Below are 17,909 nucleotides of genomic sequence, written 5' to 3' on the forward strand. Positions count from 1 at the left end.
GGAAAAACAAAGATACTGGGTCTAACTGGTCCTATTAAAATTGAAAATCGAGTTTGGTTTTGACTTAATCAAGAAAAATGAATTGATAAACCCTCGTAGTCAGTTGAAAATCATTCTTAAATATGTGTAATGATTGAAGTGCAGAAAAATACGAAATACTGTGTTCACAACATTTTCTCCACAAAATACTTACTAGTCCTCATCACCTGCATGTTATTTGTGAATTAGTTCTCAATTGCTGCACATGTGCATTTGATAAATTGCACAGAAAAGAGCCGGAAAAAGAACAAAAACAGCAGTTTTTACGGGAGACGTGATCCTTATGTCAGGAGATGTTCCCAAAAAAACATTCTAGAAAACTATGTTTGTAAATCTAATATCTGGACTAAAAAACAAATGACTTTAATTCCTCAGGTTGCACCGTTTGGCCAACAATTTAAAGTGCTCAGTAACTGACCTTGAATATTAAACAAAATATTATTCAATTCCGGAGTTTAAAGACTGACAACAATCAGCCTTCAAAACAGAATTAGCCTCTTTTCTGAGAGAAAGTGCTGCCAAGGGCATGTCACTGAAGAAACGTAATGATCACTCTACCATGTCCATACCTATTAAAACAACATTCATTCTGCTGATTTGTCCCACTGTTAAAAGATCCACCCCCTCCTCCACAAGAAAACTCTTCATTAGCTCCACCATTTCCTCCAGAGTAACCTCCACCGCCTCCAGCTCCACGGTTTCTTGCACGTAAACCACCGCCACCTCCAAACCCACCCCTATTATTTCCACCCTTTCCACCTTGAAGATATCCTTTACCTCCTCCACTAGCACCGCTCAAAGCACTTTGTCCATTAGTGTAGAAGCCGCCGCCGCCACCACCACCTACAATAAACGAAAACCGAGAAGCAGTTGTCTCATAAATGGCTTCTATTTGATTTCTTACTTGAGAACGTTTAAACGACGATTCGCAATATTATCAACTTAGTGCACTTCTCAATTTTTAGAAGCTTATTTAAAAATATTGTTGGGTAGTCAATTGCTAGAAATTGAACAGCTTATCAGGACAAAGGAAATGTACACGAGGAATGTACACTTAGGATTTTTTAGAAAATTGATATTCTAAGAGGGTAATTTCGTGTTGTGACGATAAGTTTCTCGCCCAAACTGGAGGACTGAATCTTCGCGGACGGCACAATAACAACTGGGAGAAATAACTCTGTAGAGACGACTCGGCAGCGAGAACGGAAACTCGTCACGATTTCCTGGTACACGGAGATCTACTTCGAGCGAGCTTATACGGACGTCAAGGATAAGACAATCTTCGGTTCCACAGTACTTTTATTCTAGGTCAGGCCAACAAGCATACTCTAGTTTGTAATCATCAAAGCTGTACAAGGTACTTGCTTAAGAAGTAACTGGTGCGAAGTGCTATTGTTACACAAATCGCAATATTTGAATAAGGACACAAAGGAGCGGAAAAAAGTCTCTTTGAAGTTAAACGAAAACTACTTAATTATTCCATCTGTTTCTACGACGGATAGAATCTCAAAATTAAAAAGACGGATGCAATAAACTCTAGGCCATTAAAGTAGGAAACCTAGGTGCGAATTTACAGCTATGATATAGAAAACAATACCTATCTTAATTGCAGCAGCGCAGCTTAGGAAATAGAAAACGGAAAAGCAATTAAAGTTTCTGATTATTTACGCAAGATTGGTTTGGAAACCATTGCATGAAAAGAAATTATATTTACGAGTATAAACTCAGCTGCTATCTACCATGAAAACCAATGTTTCCAGAAAGACCATTAACACTTATATTTACCTAAAAAACCATGTAATAAATGACAAAAGTGCCGACAAGCAGGTGCATATAATGAAAGCGAGTAACAACAAAAATCTATTCAAAAGCTACTGTGGTTTTTATACATTTTTTTGATTTATTAAAATGAAAGGACTTGAAATGGTTAAATGTGAAAGTTTACGAATAAATATGCTCCGAATAACACACACGGGAAAAATCAGTAACAGTGTTAACAACTGAGTTGAAAACGTAAATTAGCCTCCGAAAAGGGTAAAAAAGCTGACGTTTCGAGCGTTAGCCCTTCGTCAATCGTTTTGGAATGGTTTAGGTCGTATCTGGCGAAAAGAGGTCAGCGAGTCTCCATTGACGGATCTCTTTCAGAGCGCTTTAGTCTGGAGTGTGGTGTCCCACAAGGGTCATGACTGGGCCCCCTGCTCTTTCCCATCTATGTATCCAAGCTATTCAGGGTAGTTGAGGATCAACTCCCACACGTGCATTGCTATGCCGACGACACACAGATTTATCTGAGTTTCAAACCTATTAGTAACACATCCCAGGAAGATGCAGTCCGTGCGATGGAATGTTGTATTGAGAAGATCAGGCGCTGGCTGATCCATGACAGACTCCTTCTTACTGACGATAAGACTGAGTTTATTATTATTGGAACTCGCCAGCAGCTTAACAAATTGCAGGCTATGAATATTAAAGTAGGTGGTTCAGAGAGAAAACCTGGCTACCAAGTTAAGAACCTGAGAAGCTGGCTTGATCCAAACCTGAATATGCGCCACCATATCCCTAATGTATGTAAGGCGGGTTTCTTCTACTTGTATAATATTAGACGCATTAAGAAGTATTTATCGAGAGACAGCTTACTCACCCTGGTACACGCATTCATCACGAGTAGGTTAGACTACTGTAATGCTTTATTGTATGGTCTTCCCAAAGAGCAAATAGCTAAGTTACAACGCGTGCAAAATGCCGCCGCTAGACTAATTATGAACATCGGGAAATATTCTCACATTACTCCAGTACTCTTTGAGTTACTCTCAGTACTCTCTTTCATATAGTTATGAATGAAGGGGTAAGTTTCTAAAGAAACTGTGGTGCTGCGTCGGTGGGAGAGTATAGCAGGTAATTTAGTGTTAACAACTGGGTTGAAAACGTAAATTAGCCACCGTAAAGAGTAAAAAAGCTGACGTTTCGAGCGTTAGCCCTTCGTCTATCGCTCTGACGAAGGGCTAACGCTCGAAACGTCAGCTTTTTTACTCTTTACTCTTTGAGTTACACTGGTTACCTGTGCCAGCGCGTATACATTTTAAGGTTCTATTATTAGCTTTTAAAGCCATTCACGGCCTCGCACCCGCATATATTAGCAATCTTTTAGTTATCAAACGCAAGTCCTCGTACAATCTTAGGTATTTAACTCAGGTATTTTATTAGAGCCACCAAGAGGTAAAATGCTAGGAACCCTGGGTGAACGTGCATTTCAGGCGGCTGCACCGCATCTATGGAATGAGCTACTATTGCAATTACGCAATATTGGATCTGTAGAAATTTTTAAGAATTCAATTGAGACTTTTCTTTTCAGGCAATTCTTTCAATAGTGGTTAAGTTATGAATTGTATAAAGCCAAGTTAACTGTACTTTTTTAATTAGTCGAGATTTAGTATTTAGAGACACTAATTGTAAAGCGCTATTGATCTGTCATTGTAAATAGCGCTCTATAAGAAATAAATTATTATTATTATTATTATAAGCTTATCAGGACAAGACAAATGTAAATAAAGTGATGCGTATGCATATCGACGGATCGGTGGTAAATAAATGTGTACGGTTTTTAAAACTGAACGGAAAACTCAGTTGAACTTTTAATATTCTAAGAGATGCCCCCGAGAAAAGAAAAACTTCAAAGTTAGAATTAGTAATTTCAATAATTAAGTTCTGATAAATCTTACTGTTGTCTTCCTGTCCTAATGAATTGAACACAATGATTGTTTTTTATCTTCTTTCTCCGCTTACCTTCAGATTGATCACTCGTTTTTCCTCCATGTCCGTTACCACCTCCTGTTCCCAATGGCCAGTTGTTCCCAGCATTTCCTGTTTTGTTTATGGACGCATCACACCCTGGATGTTGTTCTGATATCTTTTTAATTCCCCCTCCACCTCCAGCTATGATTAAGGAAATGTTGTTTTCTCTCACTACAAATGTACCTCCTCCACCTCCGGCAGTTTTTGGGTTTAAATTCCCTTTTTCCCCTTTTTGACCAACAAGTATATGAATGATCTCATCTTTGGTCAAATTAAAGTTTCCAATCATTCGTGCCCCTCTTCCTCCGGTTTTGATAAAACTGTCCTCACTGTACCCCCCTGAGGCTCCTATTGCTTCTATTCTGTATTTACCAGTGCGTGGCACAGTCCACAGTTGAATACCACTGGATACTGTTACTTGTCCGTCATGGTCTTGATCTTTGTAATGACAACCAATCGACTTTGGACCCTCTAGTCTAGTCTTCCCAAGATTTGTAAACACAGCTGTAAATCCTGCATAAAAACACACAATAAAAGAAATGTTGTTAGTAAGAGATTGTCAAAATTTTCGTTGCCATTTCCAATGGTGCCATTACTGAGAAAATGTTCTTACAGCTACATAAATTATTGAATCACCGAAAAAAAAAATGAAATAAAAACATCAGTCATTTAGAGTGTTCGAACAACTCGTACTGTGCATTTTCCGACGCTTGCTCACGATTGCACTTTTAGAAGGTAGAAATCCTTGATATTCGGGCATTGCCTTACTTCAATGCATTTAAGGATTACATTCAACAATAAGATATTGATTGCCGACCTGAATCAAAATTTTTTTTTGAGTAGCGGCATTATACTTTCATAAACTGTGCGGTTGAGCCATCACCAGGTTTTGTTGTTGGGGAGTCTAAAAATCTTAAGAGAAGAAAAAATTTCCTTCCCATTCCCATAATAAGAGTAGTTTTTCTCGTCAAATTATTCCAGTTTGTGGTTCGGCGATCACACGTGACAGCGAAAAGAGGAGAGTGAAGAAGAAAGGAACTCCATGTGATCAAAGCTGATAAGTCGGCTGAAAAATGCTATGCAGAGCAATTTTCATATCATTATAGCAAGTTTTCCGGGATTGAATTGGTTTTGCCTTACTTCGCCCTGTTATTGGTCTAGAAAACTCGCGTTAACTTGTAGCAGCTTTATTTTAATTGAGATGACACACGGCAGACAATATCCAAGCGCTCGCTTTTGAACAGGAAATGAAGTATTATCTGGCATGAAATACTCGTTACGAGAGGTACCGCTCAATCGTAACTGTTATTCAGGCCTTACCTTGTACACAGCCATACAGTTCTACCCTCATTGACATCCAGTCCTGCCACTCCAATGGTTTAAATCGAATGTAACGCGCTGTTATTGGTGGGTTGAGGTCGTGATAAACCACGGTATTCTGATCCATGTTTCCAGCAAAAACCTTTGAATTAACAACATAAGAGGTTTTCCATTAAATCTTTGATAAGAATTAATTTCATGAATATCAGTTATTACGATGTGAAAACAGCCTCACAACTCATTCATACACCATTCCTCTAATCGTGCCTCTCTAGGGCCTCAATATCATACAATTATTACTGGCGGTGCGTTTGCAAAATCCCTGTCCATGGTGATCCATAAATACTTCTTTTCCTGTTTAAACGGGAATCAATACACAAGAAATCAATTTTACCTTCGTTTTGTTTTGTCCTGGGACTGTATAATTGTAGAACCTTTCTGTATCGTTGCCGTACTGTAGATTGTACTTTGTAACCCACTCCCTCTGGTGTCCATTTCTTCCTTGTGTTGCCACACGTGTCACTTGAGTGTGCAGAATAACCAGATCAACTTGGAGCCACTGATCCGTATCATTCTTTGCAGCTGCCCAAGATCCCGCTCTGTCAGAATTTACAACATGAAGTCTGCTCTGAGTGGCGGAGTGTTTAGAGTCTCTCTCTGAAGAGGCGCTTAATTGTCCATCAGAGATTTCACCGCTTTGCATGCCGAGAAATCTTCCACATTCTGTTTACAAAAGGTTAACAGGCGTTTTACAAATATAACTTATCTCCAGCAGCGAAATAAAAGCAGCCATGAGATCATGAAGCAATTAATCAAGTGTAGGTAACATTGAGCTGAAAATTTCGTTAACATAATTACAGAAGCTTTCAACAAAATGAACTTTAAAGAGCTTCTATGATCAGATCAACCGTAATGCGTAGTCCTTTTCTATCTCAAGCCAATTATAAGAAAACTCTCCATAGTTTCGTTTGATTGAAACTTAGAAGAAATTTCTGGACACACCAATCACTGCTTTTGATATTTAGTTCCGTTTTTGGTTTGGCTGATTTAACTTCTAACTTTCATAAACTTTATCTGGTTTTTCTTGACCAGAGGATCGATGGATTCGGTTCAAAACAGTATCAATTACTCAGCTTATTTAATAAGCCGGTTAGATACAATAATTATCAGCTTTAGAGGAAAGCCATTTTCCTTACCTTTCACGCATCCATACAGCTCCACTCTCATTGATGTCTCGTTATTCCACTCCAAGGATAGAAAACGTATGTACCTTGCTGTGATTGGCGGGTTCAGATCGTGATAAACAACATTGGTCTTGTCTGTGTTTCCGTCAAATTCCTGCATCATAATAGATGTGAAATAAATGTTGAGTGTTTTTATTTAAAATGCGCGGTACGTGCCCGCCTTATAGTATGCAATGCTTTTCGCTGGGTAAACCGTGAAATATCTCACGAGCGACTTGACTCATGAAATCCCATGCCACCGTAAGTTAAGATTAAGTCGAAGTTTTTCCACAGATATCTGTTTGAGGTTACTAAAAAACTGAATAGATGAGATTTGTCCCCAGGCAAACAAAATGGTAAATGTATGAAATTTTCGTACATTGTAACAATTTTCTTGAACAACTGCCGACTCATACATCGTAACAAATCGAGAAACGAAGCTGGTCCGATTGCAAAGTGGACTGTTTGTCCTAACAAACTACTCAAAGAACACATTGGGAAGTTTGAGTTAAGGAATGAACTTGGCTTTGTGTTTAATGAGCAGCTCATGTTTTAGAACCCTTCCACGCCTCTGATCAGTTTTACCTTTGATATGGTTTGTCCTTGTTCCTTGTAGTTTTGAAATCTCACTCCATAGTTGCTGTATTGTAGCTTGTACTTCTTCACCCATTTGTTATGTTGATGGGATCCCTGTGTTGCTACTCGTGTTACTTCAGTGTTTTGAGCTCTGAGATCGACCTGAAGCCACGGATTATAATCATTCCTATCAGCTATCCAAGTCCTCTCTGTGTGATGTAATCTTACAATTTTCGCCTCATTCTCTTCTTGGGATGACAAACTTATCTGCTCATCGATTATTGCACCACTTTCCATACCAAGTGTTCTTTGACAACGTAAATCTATTTTAAAACAAAAGAAAATCTAAAATTACCAAATGAAAAAAGAGAGTCGCAACATCTCAATATACGTTAAATTGCTCACACGTCATTGGTAGATATTCTCCATTTTACATAATCTGAGTACATTTTAGCTTCTGTCCCCATCAGGTGTATTTTCTTAATGATAAAATATCTCCTTAATCCTGTTTACATGTTTTGGAATAAACGTTGTTGCGAAGAGCTTGGTGTATAATCTTCCATTTTAACAGATCAAGAGCATAAGACCTCTTCATTGATGTTATCAAGCATTTTTTCGCATAAAACTTTGAAAACCCACGATATATAGAAACCCTAGACGCTTAAGAATATATGAAAGTCATATATTTGAACTGCGGATAAAGACGTGAATGAAAGTGATCCTCGCAGCGATGTGCACTACTTAGGCAGTAGTGAAAATAAGGCCTGAAAAAAATTAATTCCCCGTTTAATTCAAACAAGACAAAATCGAGAGCACAAAAAAAATTAACAATATTCATTCGCTCTTCCTTGATACGGCCATATAAATTTTAAACCAAGTTTCTACTTGTTGGAGCGAGAATTGATATTCTGCGGCTTTTAGCTTTTTGTCATTAACAACCGCCGCTAGAGTTGCTGCAGTTTAGGGGAATTTAAGGTTATCGTTCTGAAAAATGACAAGACCGTGAGTGCATTTGCGCAAATAACTTATATATTTGGAATTATTAGTACATCTAAATGAATCTGGGCCACGCCCGTTAAACACTATTTTGGTACCTTTTAGGGGTTTTTTCGAAATTCTCCGACGAGCACTCCTGTCATTTTTATATGGGAGTCCCACCTAGGTTAACAATGACCTTTCAGATGTAACAGTCGCAAGAAGCCTTACATCGAAAAAACTGCAGTCGCTTTGCGAGGAATGCGCATGTCAGCGTTGAGGAATGAGTGTCCAAGCCAATGTTATTAAATTGCTCCAACAGAACTTTCATTTAGTCATGCCGTAAAGTTCGTCGGGAGCATGGGGAAAAATCTTTGTCGCCGGCCTGAATACCCCTTAGGATTGTTAACGACGACGACTAATTATAATGAAGTGTGTCAATTAAATGTGCCCCTAAGATGGAAAAAAAATGGTGGTAACCCTATTCTCACTCGATTCCGATTTTGTTCTAATAGCTGTCTCTGAAGCCTTTTAAGGTGGGATATCCGTTTCACTAATTTGGAATCCATTTACTGATGTCGCAACCTCGTTCCCAAGGTTTCTCTTCTTCCCACCCCAATCTAAGAACTAGGTTGTCGATGTAATGAAATGGTCGCTATTGTTTTTCCTAGATGTCGTCAATTTGTTCGTTTCCTTGAAGCCCTACATGATGGGAATTTAGATTTCGTCTATTCGTGTGGCTTCTTGGTATTTTGTTTTGCTTCTAAAAGATCATGAAAAAAATAAGCTGGGAAAATTGAATAAACCCATGTAAGTTGATCCGGCTCAGGGCGATACTAATTTTAAAATGTCTAGCGATAAAATACTCACGGAAATAGATATTTAGTCAATATCTTATTTAGAGGATCTAAAAATGCAGTTCTTCAACGCTGTGGATTGGTGACGACTAAACAGATCAATTATAATGTAAAAATTTTACAATCCTTTGCTTACGGGTTTGGAGAATGTGCTATTTGTTGACTTCCGGTTGACACGCTTTTGTTGTGATAACCGCTATTTAAAGAGGCTTCCTACTCGGCGCTGGTAAAAAGCCCGAAATTAATTTTTACACCCCATTTTAGACCAGCATTTATTCTCTTAAGAATATCAATTTCAAGTTCTTCGATGTTTTACCGGATACAAAAAATGTCCCTTAAAAAAAACACGCAAAATTACGAATTTTTCGAAGGTGAATTCTAAATTTTATTCACTAGCGTGAGACTGAAGTCAAGTTACTTGCAAAGACTTCAACAGCAATGTTGAAAGCACGAAACGGTTCTTTCTATGATGCGAATATGGGAAGGTACCAATCACGTATTTTTCGGATGCCTTTCAGGACATTTTGGCTCATGACGGCTTTTTTATTTTATGAACGTGAAGAGCGCAATGTTTACAAAAATCATTTTGTGAGGTCTTGTGAGATCGAAAAAGAAGATTTGAGTGTTTAAAAAACGAGATAGTGGTTCGTTTTCGCACGCGAAGCCCTCAAACTCGTGCAATAATTTGCTGCTAAAAGTGACGATTTTAACGGAATTTCGTTATTTGTATTTTTCTCTGAAATAAAAAGATATTTCGCCAAAAAAAGTATGCAGTGATTTTAGTTATAGTCTAGCCTATTCAACATTAAAATATGAAAGAAATCGAATTTTCCACCCTTGCCGCGATATGTTTGATTTTTACAGACAAGCGCTCTTAATTTGCACTTAAAATCATTTAATTTCGAAAGCATGCATTTCTCTTCAGTAAAATACTTCGTGAATAAAATTAATTTTCACCATGTGCTAAACCTTCAAATGGATTAAGCTTTTGGTGGTTGAATTTCGAAAAAATGTTCTCAATATAACAGTAAAAATTAGTTTGGGCAAATGATTGAGAGCGATACAAAAGCGTTTCAAAGTCCTTTAAAATGCAGTTATTTGAACTAGTTCCAGTCGCGAGTCACACATATTTCAATATGTTTCAACCAATATGAGGCCGAAAAATGTACATAGAAATATATTTCCAAATGCTCTAACCTCATTTGCCGCAGAAGACCGATCCAGAGACCATTTTAGTGTGATTCTCTTGTCGTTAGTCGTATTTAGGTCTGTATAAATGATAACGTCCGATGAAACCACCAACCCTGTCGAACACCATCTTGTTGTCAAACGTTCGATATCTTTCTTCACTGTGGCATCTTATTTAACGGTTCAGTTGACTGTGAGTATTGCTCAGTTTACAATTCACTAAAAGATTACATCTGACAGTCTAATTCAATGCTAAACTGAGTTGACTACAAACATGTACGCCCTTTGAGTATTTGGGTTGTCACGCAATACCGGTGACAAAGGAACTTTAGGGGGTAGGTGAGGGGCAAAACTCCATATAATTAAGCACTATCAGAATTGAACTCTTGGAACCTACAAAATATTTTATTCTGTAACCATTTTTGTAATAGTGTCATCTTTGTCTGATGACAAACATTTGTTATTCTTGTTTTTTTGACGCTCTGTGCTTTTCGTACTCGTTAGGGGTGTTTTTCTTTCCACTAAAATTGCAAGGAATACCCCGAATAGCATGAAAGAGAACCTTTTATTATTTTTACTGCACCATGCTACAAAACGCAGTGGTGGGGATGTGTGGCTTATGTGAGGCAGGGGTGCTGTTCCGTGGCCAATGGGTGGGGCTTGCAAAAGGGAGTGATTCTATTAACCACTGTTGACAGACCCAACTACCGTTTAAAACCTTAAACTACAGAGGGGCCGACATATGAGCGCTCGGCACAAAATTAGGTCAATCTCATCTTCAGGACCGGTAAATTTGAAAGCCGACTTGTGACTTGCGATATTCTAGGTGGATGAAAGTAATGGAACAATTTCTGTTTCACGCTTTCGATCTCTAGTGTTGTAACAACAAACTCCGCCGATAAGCGACTTTAACGAACAACAACCTTCCATAGTTAGTGCATTCGTGAAAAAAACAAAAGTCCGAAGCCCCGCCTGTAAGCAAACAATAGGCATCGTGTAATTACCATAAACCAGGTTTTGTTTACTTAGGCTTACCACTTTTAGCAGGTACTAAATTTAGCTTTTTAATGAGTATTAGCCAAAGGCCCCTATCTGCGCGACTTACATGTAAGAGATTTCGATGTTCACAAGAACAAAAAATTTGAGCAGCAGAGTGACGTCTTTTTACTCTCCCCTTCCCCTACCCCCTAAAAAATAACTTTCCATTGTATGATTTGCATTGCGTGACGACTCTCCGTATACAACACTACGTTGACTGCAACATGTGAAGTGCCACTTTTAAAAGCATCGATCAGATCTGCACCACAAACCGAACAACACTCAAAGTCAACAGAACCGCTGGATAAGATGCCACAGTGCAGAAAGATGTCAAACGTTTTACAACGAAGGTTGGTGACAGTTCGCAGATTGACAGGCAGTTTCATCGGACTTTATAAATACGACGAGCGACTAGATAACCACAGTAAAATGGTCTTTGGATGTTTCTTCTACGGCAAATGAGGTTAGAGCATTTGGAAATGTGTGCCCATGTACATTTTCCGGCCTCATATGGATTGAAACATATTTAAATGTGTGTGACTCACGACTGGAATGTTGACCGCGAAAGGTCAAATAACTGCATTTTAACGGACTTTGAAAAGCTTTTGTATCGCTCTCAATCATTTGCCCAAAGAAATTTTTACAGTTATATTGAGAACATCTTTTCGCAATTTTACCGCCAAAAGCTTAATCCATTTGAAGGTTTAGCACATGCTGAAAATTAACTTAACTCACAAAGTACTTTTACTGAAGAGAAATGTATGCTTTCGAATTTAAATTATTTTACACGCAAAGAGGAACGCAGTGTATACAAAAATCGTTTTGTGAGGCCTTATGAGGTTAAAAAAGAAGATTTGAGTGTTAAAAAGACGAGATAGTGATTCGTTTTTGAATACGAAACCCTCAAACTTGTGCAATAATTTGCTGCTAAAAATGACGATTTTAACAGAATTTTTTTATTTGCATTTTTTTCTGAAATAAAGATATTTTGCAAAAAAAAGTATCCAGTGATTTTAGTTATAGTCTAGCCTATCTAATATTAAAATAAGAAAGAAATCGAATTTTTCACCCTTGCCGCGAAATTTAGAATTTGTCTGATTTTTACAGGCGCTCTTAAAAAGATATTTCTATAAAAAATACTATCACGTTTCTTAAGCCACTATGGGGTATCTTCAGAGAAAATATGAAGAATTTTGATTTTTCGAGATGTACCACGAATTTCCATTTTCGCTCGGTCTTAGTGGACATTCTCTCTTCAATGTATACAATAAGTCTATCTTGTTGTGCTACTGAATGATTAACCAGGAGTCAAGACAGAGGGTACCTCTAAATTTTCATTTGCTTCTAGTTCAGCCGGCAGTGCTCATCAGCAACGTACACGAAGGTGCGATCCAGAATTATTGAATTGAACCTTTTTTATCTCACTATTTATGCAGGAAAATGGTCTGGCATGCTAATACTGAATTTTTCTGCATACGGCTTGAAAATTGTCAGTTTGCACTCCTTTGGTGTACACATGATCCACCCAGGGTTCACCGACCAGACGGCAGTTCAGAACTTTTTCCCTAGTGCATAAAATCTATCCCAGACCACCTTGTCGAGTTTTCCTTTGCTTTTGCGGGCGCCACTCAAGAGAAAATGGAACTGAAACCCCGGAAACAAATGAATGCTTATCCACCATGTCTTTGATAAAAGTGCAAAGGTATTAATTCGAAAAAAGATTTGATATTTGAGTACTGACTATATTAGCGATTGCTTCTTTGCGTATTTTTTCTAAATACGCCCCTGACTGAAAATGGACGGGTGATCTAGCGCCCAATGCAATTCTAGAATAGATGCGTCCTAAATGGCAGCAAAAGGCCATTTCTCCCCCCAGTTCACAGCATATAACAATAGCTATAGGTACTAACCTAAATTCACACACTTGTACTTGACTTCCAAGTATTTATATGTGCCTGGGCATGGATCTCCAAAAACTGAATTATCTGCGTGCAGCTCGCAACTAGCTTCTTCGTTGCACTTCAACCGCACAATGAAAAGAGAGTTCGCAGCTTTGCAGTTTGTATCGCTAACTTGGGAATGATGGCAAGTGTTTGAGTCCAGTCTACCATAATTTGCATCCACAACGTCGATAGTTCTTTGGTCATTATCACAACTTATGGTCCTTTTTCCTCCCTCGCAAATGATAACAGACCATAATTTCTCTAAATAAAGGAGGAAACAAACAACACCATCAATACGCCAAAAGTTTTGGAATAATGTTCACTTGCAGAGCACCCTGCAATTTTGCTAGTCTCGTGCCGGCGTCTGTTCAACCAATAACTTACACGCTGACAATACTGCGTTTCTTGTCTGAAGCAGCCAAGTTTACATCAACTGGTTTGACAGTTAACTTTTTTTTAATTGTAAAAACATTGTTTGGTACCTTGGCTTGTTACTGACCTGTGCAGTTGGTTCCATTTCCCTCATATCCATCTTTACAAGTGCATTTGTAAGATCCCAAGGTATTGTTACACTGAGCATTTACATCACAATCATGTTTTCCTTCAGTGCATTCGTTGGTATCTAAATGAACAAAAAACAGTTTTGTTTTCTGGTCATTCCTTTCTGTCACATGACAGGTATCATCGAGTAAATAGAGAGTATGATTTGTTGCAATTGGTTACGTGTGCAGTCAGTTCCATTTCCTTGAATTCCATCTTTATACGAGCAATTGTGAGATCTTGGGGTATAGTTACACTTAGTATTTACATCACAGTTTTGTGTTCCGATCATACACTCATCTAGATCTAGAACACGAAAAGTAAAATAATGTAAATGAGACCGTTTCTCTAACTAATCTGAAAAACTGAAGGTAACAAACGGAGTATGAATATGTCAGAACTAGTTACCTGCGTAAACTTTGTACTCAGTTCTATTGACATTTGCTTCGTTAAAAAGGAAACTGAGAGATTACAGATTGTTCGCATAGATGGTGGGTAAGAAACCGTGTCTAAGAAAAATTGAGACTGAACGAGGTAAAAAACAAAAATGAGCGATGAATCCCATTTCAAGATGAACCATGAGAAGCAAAGGAGTTGTTCATATGTAAGTCCTCTTTTGTATTTTGAATAACTTATGCCATTCTGGATTATTCTTCTCGCAAGCCATGAAAGGCAAAGGCTTTTACCTGCGATGTTCTGTGACTATCAAACTATTTAGGTGTTTGCGATTGTTCGGTACTCATCCATTTCAAATAAGTCTGCCCAATCAGCTAAAAGAACTTCAATTTGAGAGAGAGGCCTGCGGAGCTTATCACTTACGCATCATTTTTCTGCCTTACTAAAAATACAAGATTCCTTACCCTCATCGCAATCATGGCCTTTAAATCCAGATCCACTAACACGGAAACAGCTTGGCATGTTGCGTTATTCTTGCAAGGATTTTGCGTACAAGCATTCTAAACATCTTCTAAATTTTCAAATTTAATTACATATTTAATGATTAAAATAATAATGTACCTGAACACGAGCCTCCATCGCCAGTGTATCCTTCCTTGCAGGTACAGTAATAGGAACCCACAGTGTTGATACAGTATGCATTGAAGTCACAGGCATTGTTTCCACTGATGCATTCATCATGATCTTGTTGGGGAGTGAAAAAGAAAAAAGTAAAATTTAATCAACATTAATTTAGCAGGGAAACAGTACATTGTACTAAATTGACAATCATGGCCACATAACACAAAAATAATGTTTCTATTTTCTTCCAACAAAATGAACAATGCCTGCAATATTAACCCTTTAACTCCTAAGAGTGACTGGCATCTAATTTCTCCATACCATATCAGCCCTGAATCAAACATTAAGGTCACAAGAATAAAGGAAATGATCACCAACTAAAGAAACTCTTGATTGTCAAACAAATTCTCCTTGTCAGCACCTTAGTAAATGTACAGAGAACAGTATGGAGAACATGAATACTGATGTTAGGGTGTAAAGGGTTAAAGCAAGAATGTTTTTCAAAACTTTACAAAAGTGTAGTGTGGTTAAACCCTGTCTATTTGCTTGTAATTTTTTTGGACTGCTGCATACTGAATAACTGGTCTGTTTTCAGGTTTAGCGTTGTTCATAAATGCCCTCAGTTTTAAGAGCATCCCGTACTTTGAATTGGAATAATGTTCACTTGTCGAGCACCCTGCAATTTTGCTAGTCTCGTGCCGGCGTCTGTTCACAGTTAACAGTTAACTTTTTTTTTAATTGTGAAAACATTGTTTGGTACCTTGGCTTGTTACTGACCTGTGCAGTTGGTTCCATTTCCCTCATATCCGTCCTTACAAGTGCATTTGTAAGATCCCAAGGTATTGTTACACTCAGCATTTACATCACAGTCGTGTTTTCCTTCAGTGCATTCGTTGGTATCTAAATCAACAAAAAGCAGTTTTGTTTTCTGGTCATTCCTTTTTGTCACATGACAGGTACCATCGAGAAAATAGAGAGTATGATATGTTGCAACTGGTTACGTGTGCAGTTGGTTCCATTTCCTTGAATTCCATCTTTAAACGTGCAATTGTGAGATCTTAGGTTATTGTTACACTTAGTATTTACATTACAGTTTTGTGTTCCGATCATACACTCATCTAGATCTAGAACACGAAAAGGAAAATAATGTAAATGAGACCGTTTTTCTAACTAATCTGAAAAACTGAAGGTAACAAACGGAGTATGAATATGTCAGAACTAGTTACCTGTGCATTTGGTTCCATTTCCTTGAAATCCATCTTTACACGTGCACTTGTAAGATCCCAGGGTATTGTTACACTCAGCATTCACATCACAACCGTGTGTTCCGTTCAAACACTCATCTGTGTCTTGAGTGATGAATCCCATTCCAAGATGAACCATGAGAAGCAAAAGAGTTGTTCATATGTAAGTCCTCTTTTGTATTTTGAATAACTTACGCCATTCTAGATTATTCTTCTCGCAAGCCATGAAAGGCAAAGGCTTTTACCTTCGATGTTCTGTGACTATCAAACTATTGAGGTGTTTGCGGTTGTTTGGTATTCATCCATTTCAAATAAGTCTGCCCCATCACCTAAAAGAACTTCAATTTGAGAGAGGGGCCTGCGGAGCTTATCACTTATGTATCATTTTTCTGGCTTACTAAAAATACAAGATTCCTTACCCTCATCACAATCATGGCCTTTAAATCCAGATCCACTAACACGGAAACAGTGATAATCTCTGTCTGTAAACCTAGCTTGGCATGTTGCGTTATTCTTGCAAGGATTTTGCGTATAAGCAGTCCAAACATCTTTAAATTTAATTACATATTTAATGATTAAAATAATAATGTACCTGAACACGAGCGTCCATCGCCAGTGTATCCTTCCTTGCAGGTACAGTAATAGGAACCCACAGTGTTGGTACAGTATGCATTCACGTCACAGGCAATGTTTCCACTGATGCATTCATCATGATCTTGTTGGGGAGTGAAAAAAGAAAAAAGTAAAATCTAACCAACCTAATTTAGCAGGGAAACAGTACATTCTACTAAATTGACAATCATAGCCAGATAACACAAAAAGAATGTTTGTATTTTCTTCCAACAAAATGAACAATGCCTGCAATATTAACCCTTTAAGCCCTAAGAGTGACTGGCATCTAATTTCTCCATACCATATCAGCCCTGAATCAAACATTAAGATCACAAGAATAAAGGAAATGATCACCAACTAAAGAAACTCTTGATTGTCAAACAAATTCTCCTTGTCAGCACCTTAGTAAATGTACAGAGAACAGTATGGAGAACATGAATACTGATGTTAGGGTGTAAAGGGTTAAAGCAAGAATGTTTTTCAAAACTTTACAAAAGTGTAGTGTGGTTAAACCCTGTCTATTTGCTTGTAATTTTTTTCCCTTTAGGATATTTTTTCCCTTTTTACTAAACAACTGAAACTGCGCAATGCATTGTTTTCAGGACTGGTGTGATTTCTTTTACATCTTAAAGTAACCAAGGACGCTACCAAAAGAGCGACAATTCAAACAAAGAAAGAAAGCTACAACGGGGTAAATGTGACTTACCTTCCAAATTCATATCACAGTAAACCAACACTGCCTTCCCAGTGCCAGATGGATCCAGCCAGTTATTGTTGCTTGGTGTGTCTTTCCCTTCGCTTGCTGTTATTTCACGGCATGAACGTGCTGGTAACTCCGGTATCGAACCTAAGGGAGCTGGTACGGGTAAAAATGTTGAAAATAAAGTATTCGTAAGCGCAGATGGTAAGGAAAAAGTGAAAAGCACGAGAGAATAAGAATGAAGCTCGAGTTCCATTCACTTGAATGTCCTTCTTTGGTTGTGAAATATTTCAACGTTCTGTCAAGCACAACCCTCTGGGGAGACAGGACCCCTCTCGCATAAAGCCCTCGTTCGAGCTTCCAATTCTTCAAAGTTCTTTACTGACCCTAAGCTTCTTGTAGAAATAACACAATCATTTGGTGTCAATGTTTTTGCATGTATCACAGCTGCTTTTTTTAAAAGAAGTTAACAAACATTTAAACTTAAAGGGAAAAAGAAAAGGATAAAATTTTCTATTTTAATTTGATAGAGCAATTGATACCAACGGGCACGGGAGATTGGAAAACAAGGACTGTAAGCAGCATGATTTTTATTCAAAGTGCTTGGTTGAGTACTTACCTCTTCCGTTTAAACGGCGAATATAAAACCACGCTGGGTCTGAGCGGAAATTCTCGGGTCTTGCGTCCTTTGTGCGGTTGTTTAATTCACAGATCTGTTCTTTTCTGTTGAAATTATAGCTCTGACAGATAATTTCCCTTTCACATAAGATATCACAGATGTGAGGAGCCGCCACCGCCATTCTCTTAAAAGCGAAACCTTTGAGAGCCATGCCACGAATGTTCAT

At 38.1% G+C, this 17,909-nt stretch overlaps 1 protein-coding gene across 1 annotated transcript; it reads right to left on the reverse strand.

Moving 5' to 3' along the window:
* Positions 1-568: 568 nt before the first annotated feature.
* On the reverse strand, positions 569-17,909 carry LOC131797297 (uncharacterized). Its single transcript, XM_066170767.1, has 11 exons — positions 17,684-17,909; positions 17,071-17,220; positions 16,345-16,467; positions 16,172-16,300; positions 15,735-15,857; positions 15,286-15,408; positions 14,509-14,631; positions 13,675-13,797; positions 13,451-13,573; positions 3,823-4,344; positions 569-882 (listed from the first exon to the last, which is right to left on the reverse strand). Exons 1-11 carry the CDS (start codon positions 17,907-17,909, stop codon positions 569-571), a joined length of 2,079 nt encoding a protein of 692 aa, XP_066026864.1.

This window comes from Pocillopora verrucosa, chromosome 8 (assembly GCF_036669915.1).
Source record: "Pocillopora verrucosa isolate sample1 chromosome 8, ASM3666991v2, whole genome shotgun sequence".
Lineage (NCBI taxonomy): Eukaryota > Metazoa > Cnidaria > Anthozoa > Scleractinia > Pocilloporidae > Pocillopora > Pocillopora verrucosa.

Coding starts and splice junctions, on each gene's coding strand:
- LOC131797297 (XM_066170767.1), bottom strand. CDS start 17,909: ATGAACATTCGTGGCATGGCTCTCAAAGGTTTCGCTTTTAAGAGAATG. Junction 16,468..17,070: donor CTGTGATATGAATTTGGAAG/GTAAGTCACATT, acceptor CTCCCCAACAAG/ATCATGATGAATGCATCAGT. Junction 13,798..14,508: donor CGATGGAGGCTCGTGTTCAG/GTACATTATTAT, acceptor TTCGTGTTCTAG/ATCTAGATGAGTGTATGATC.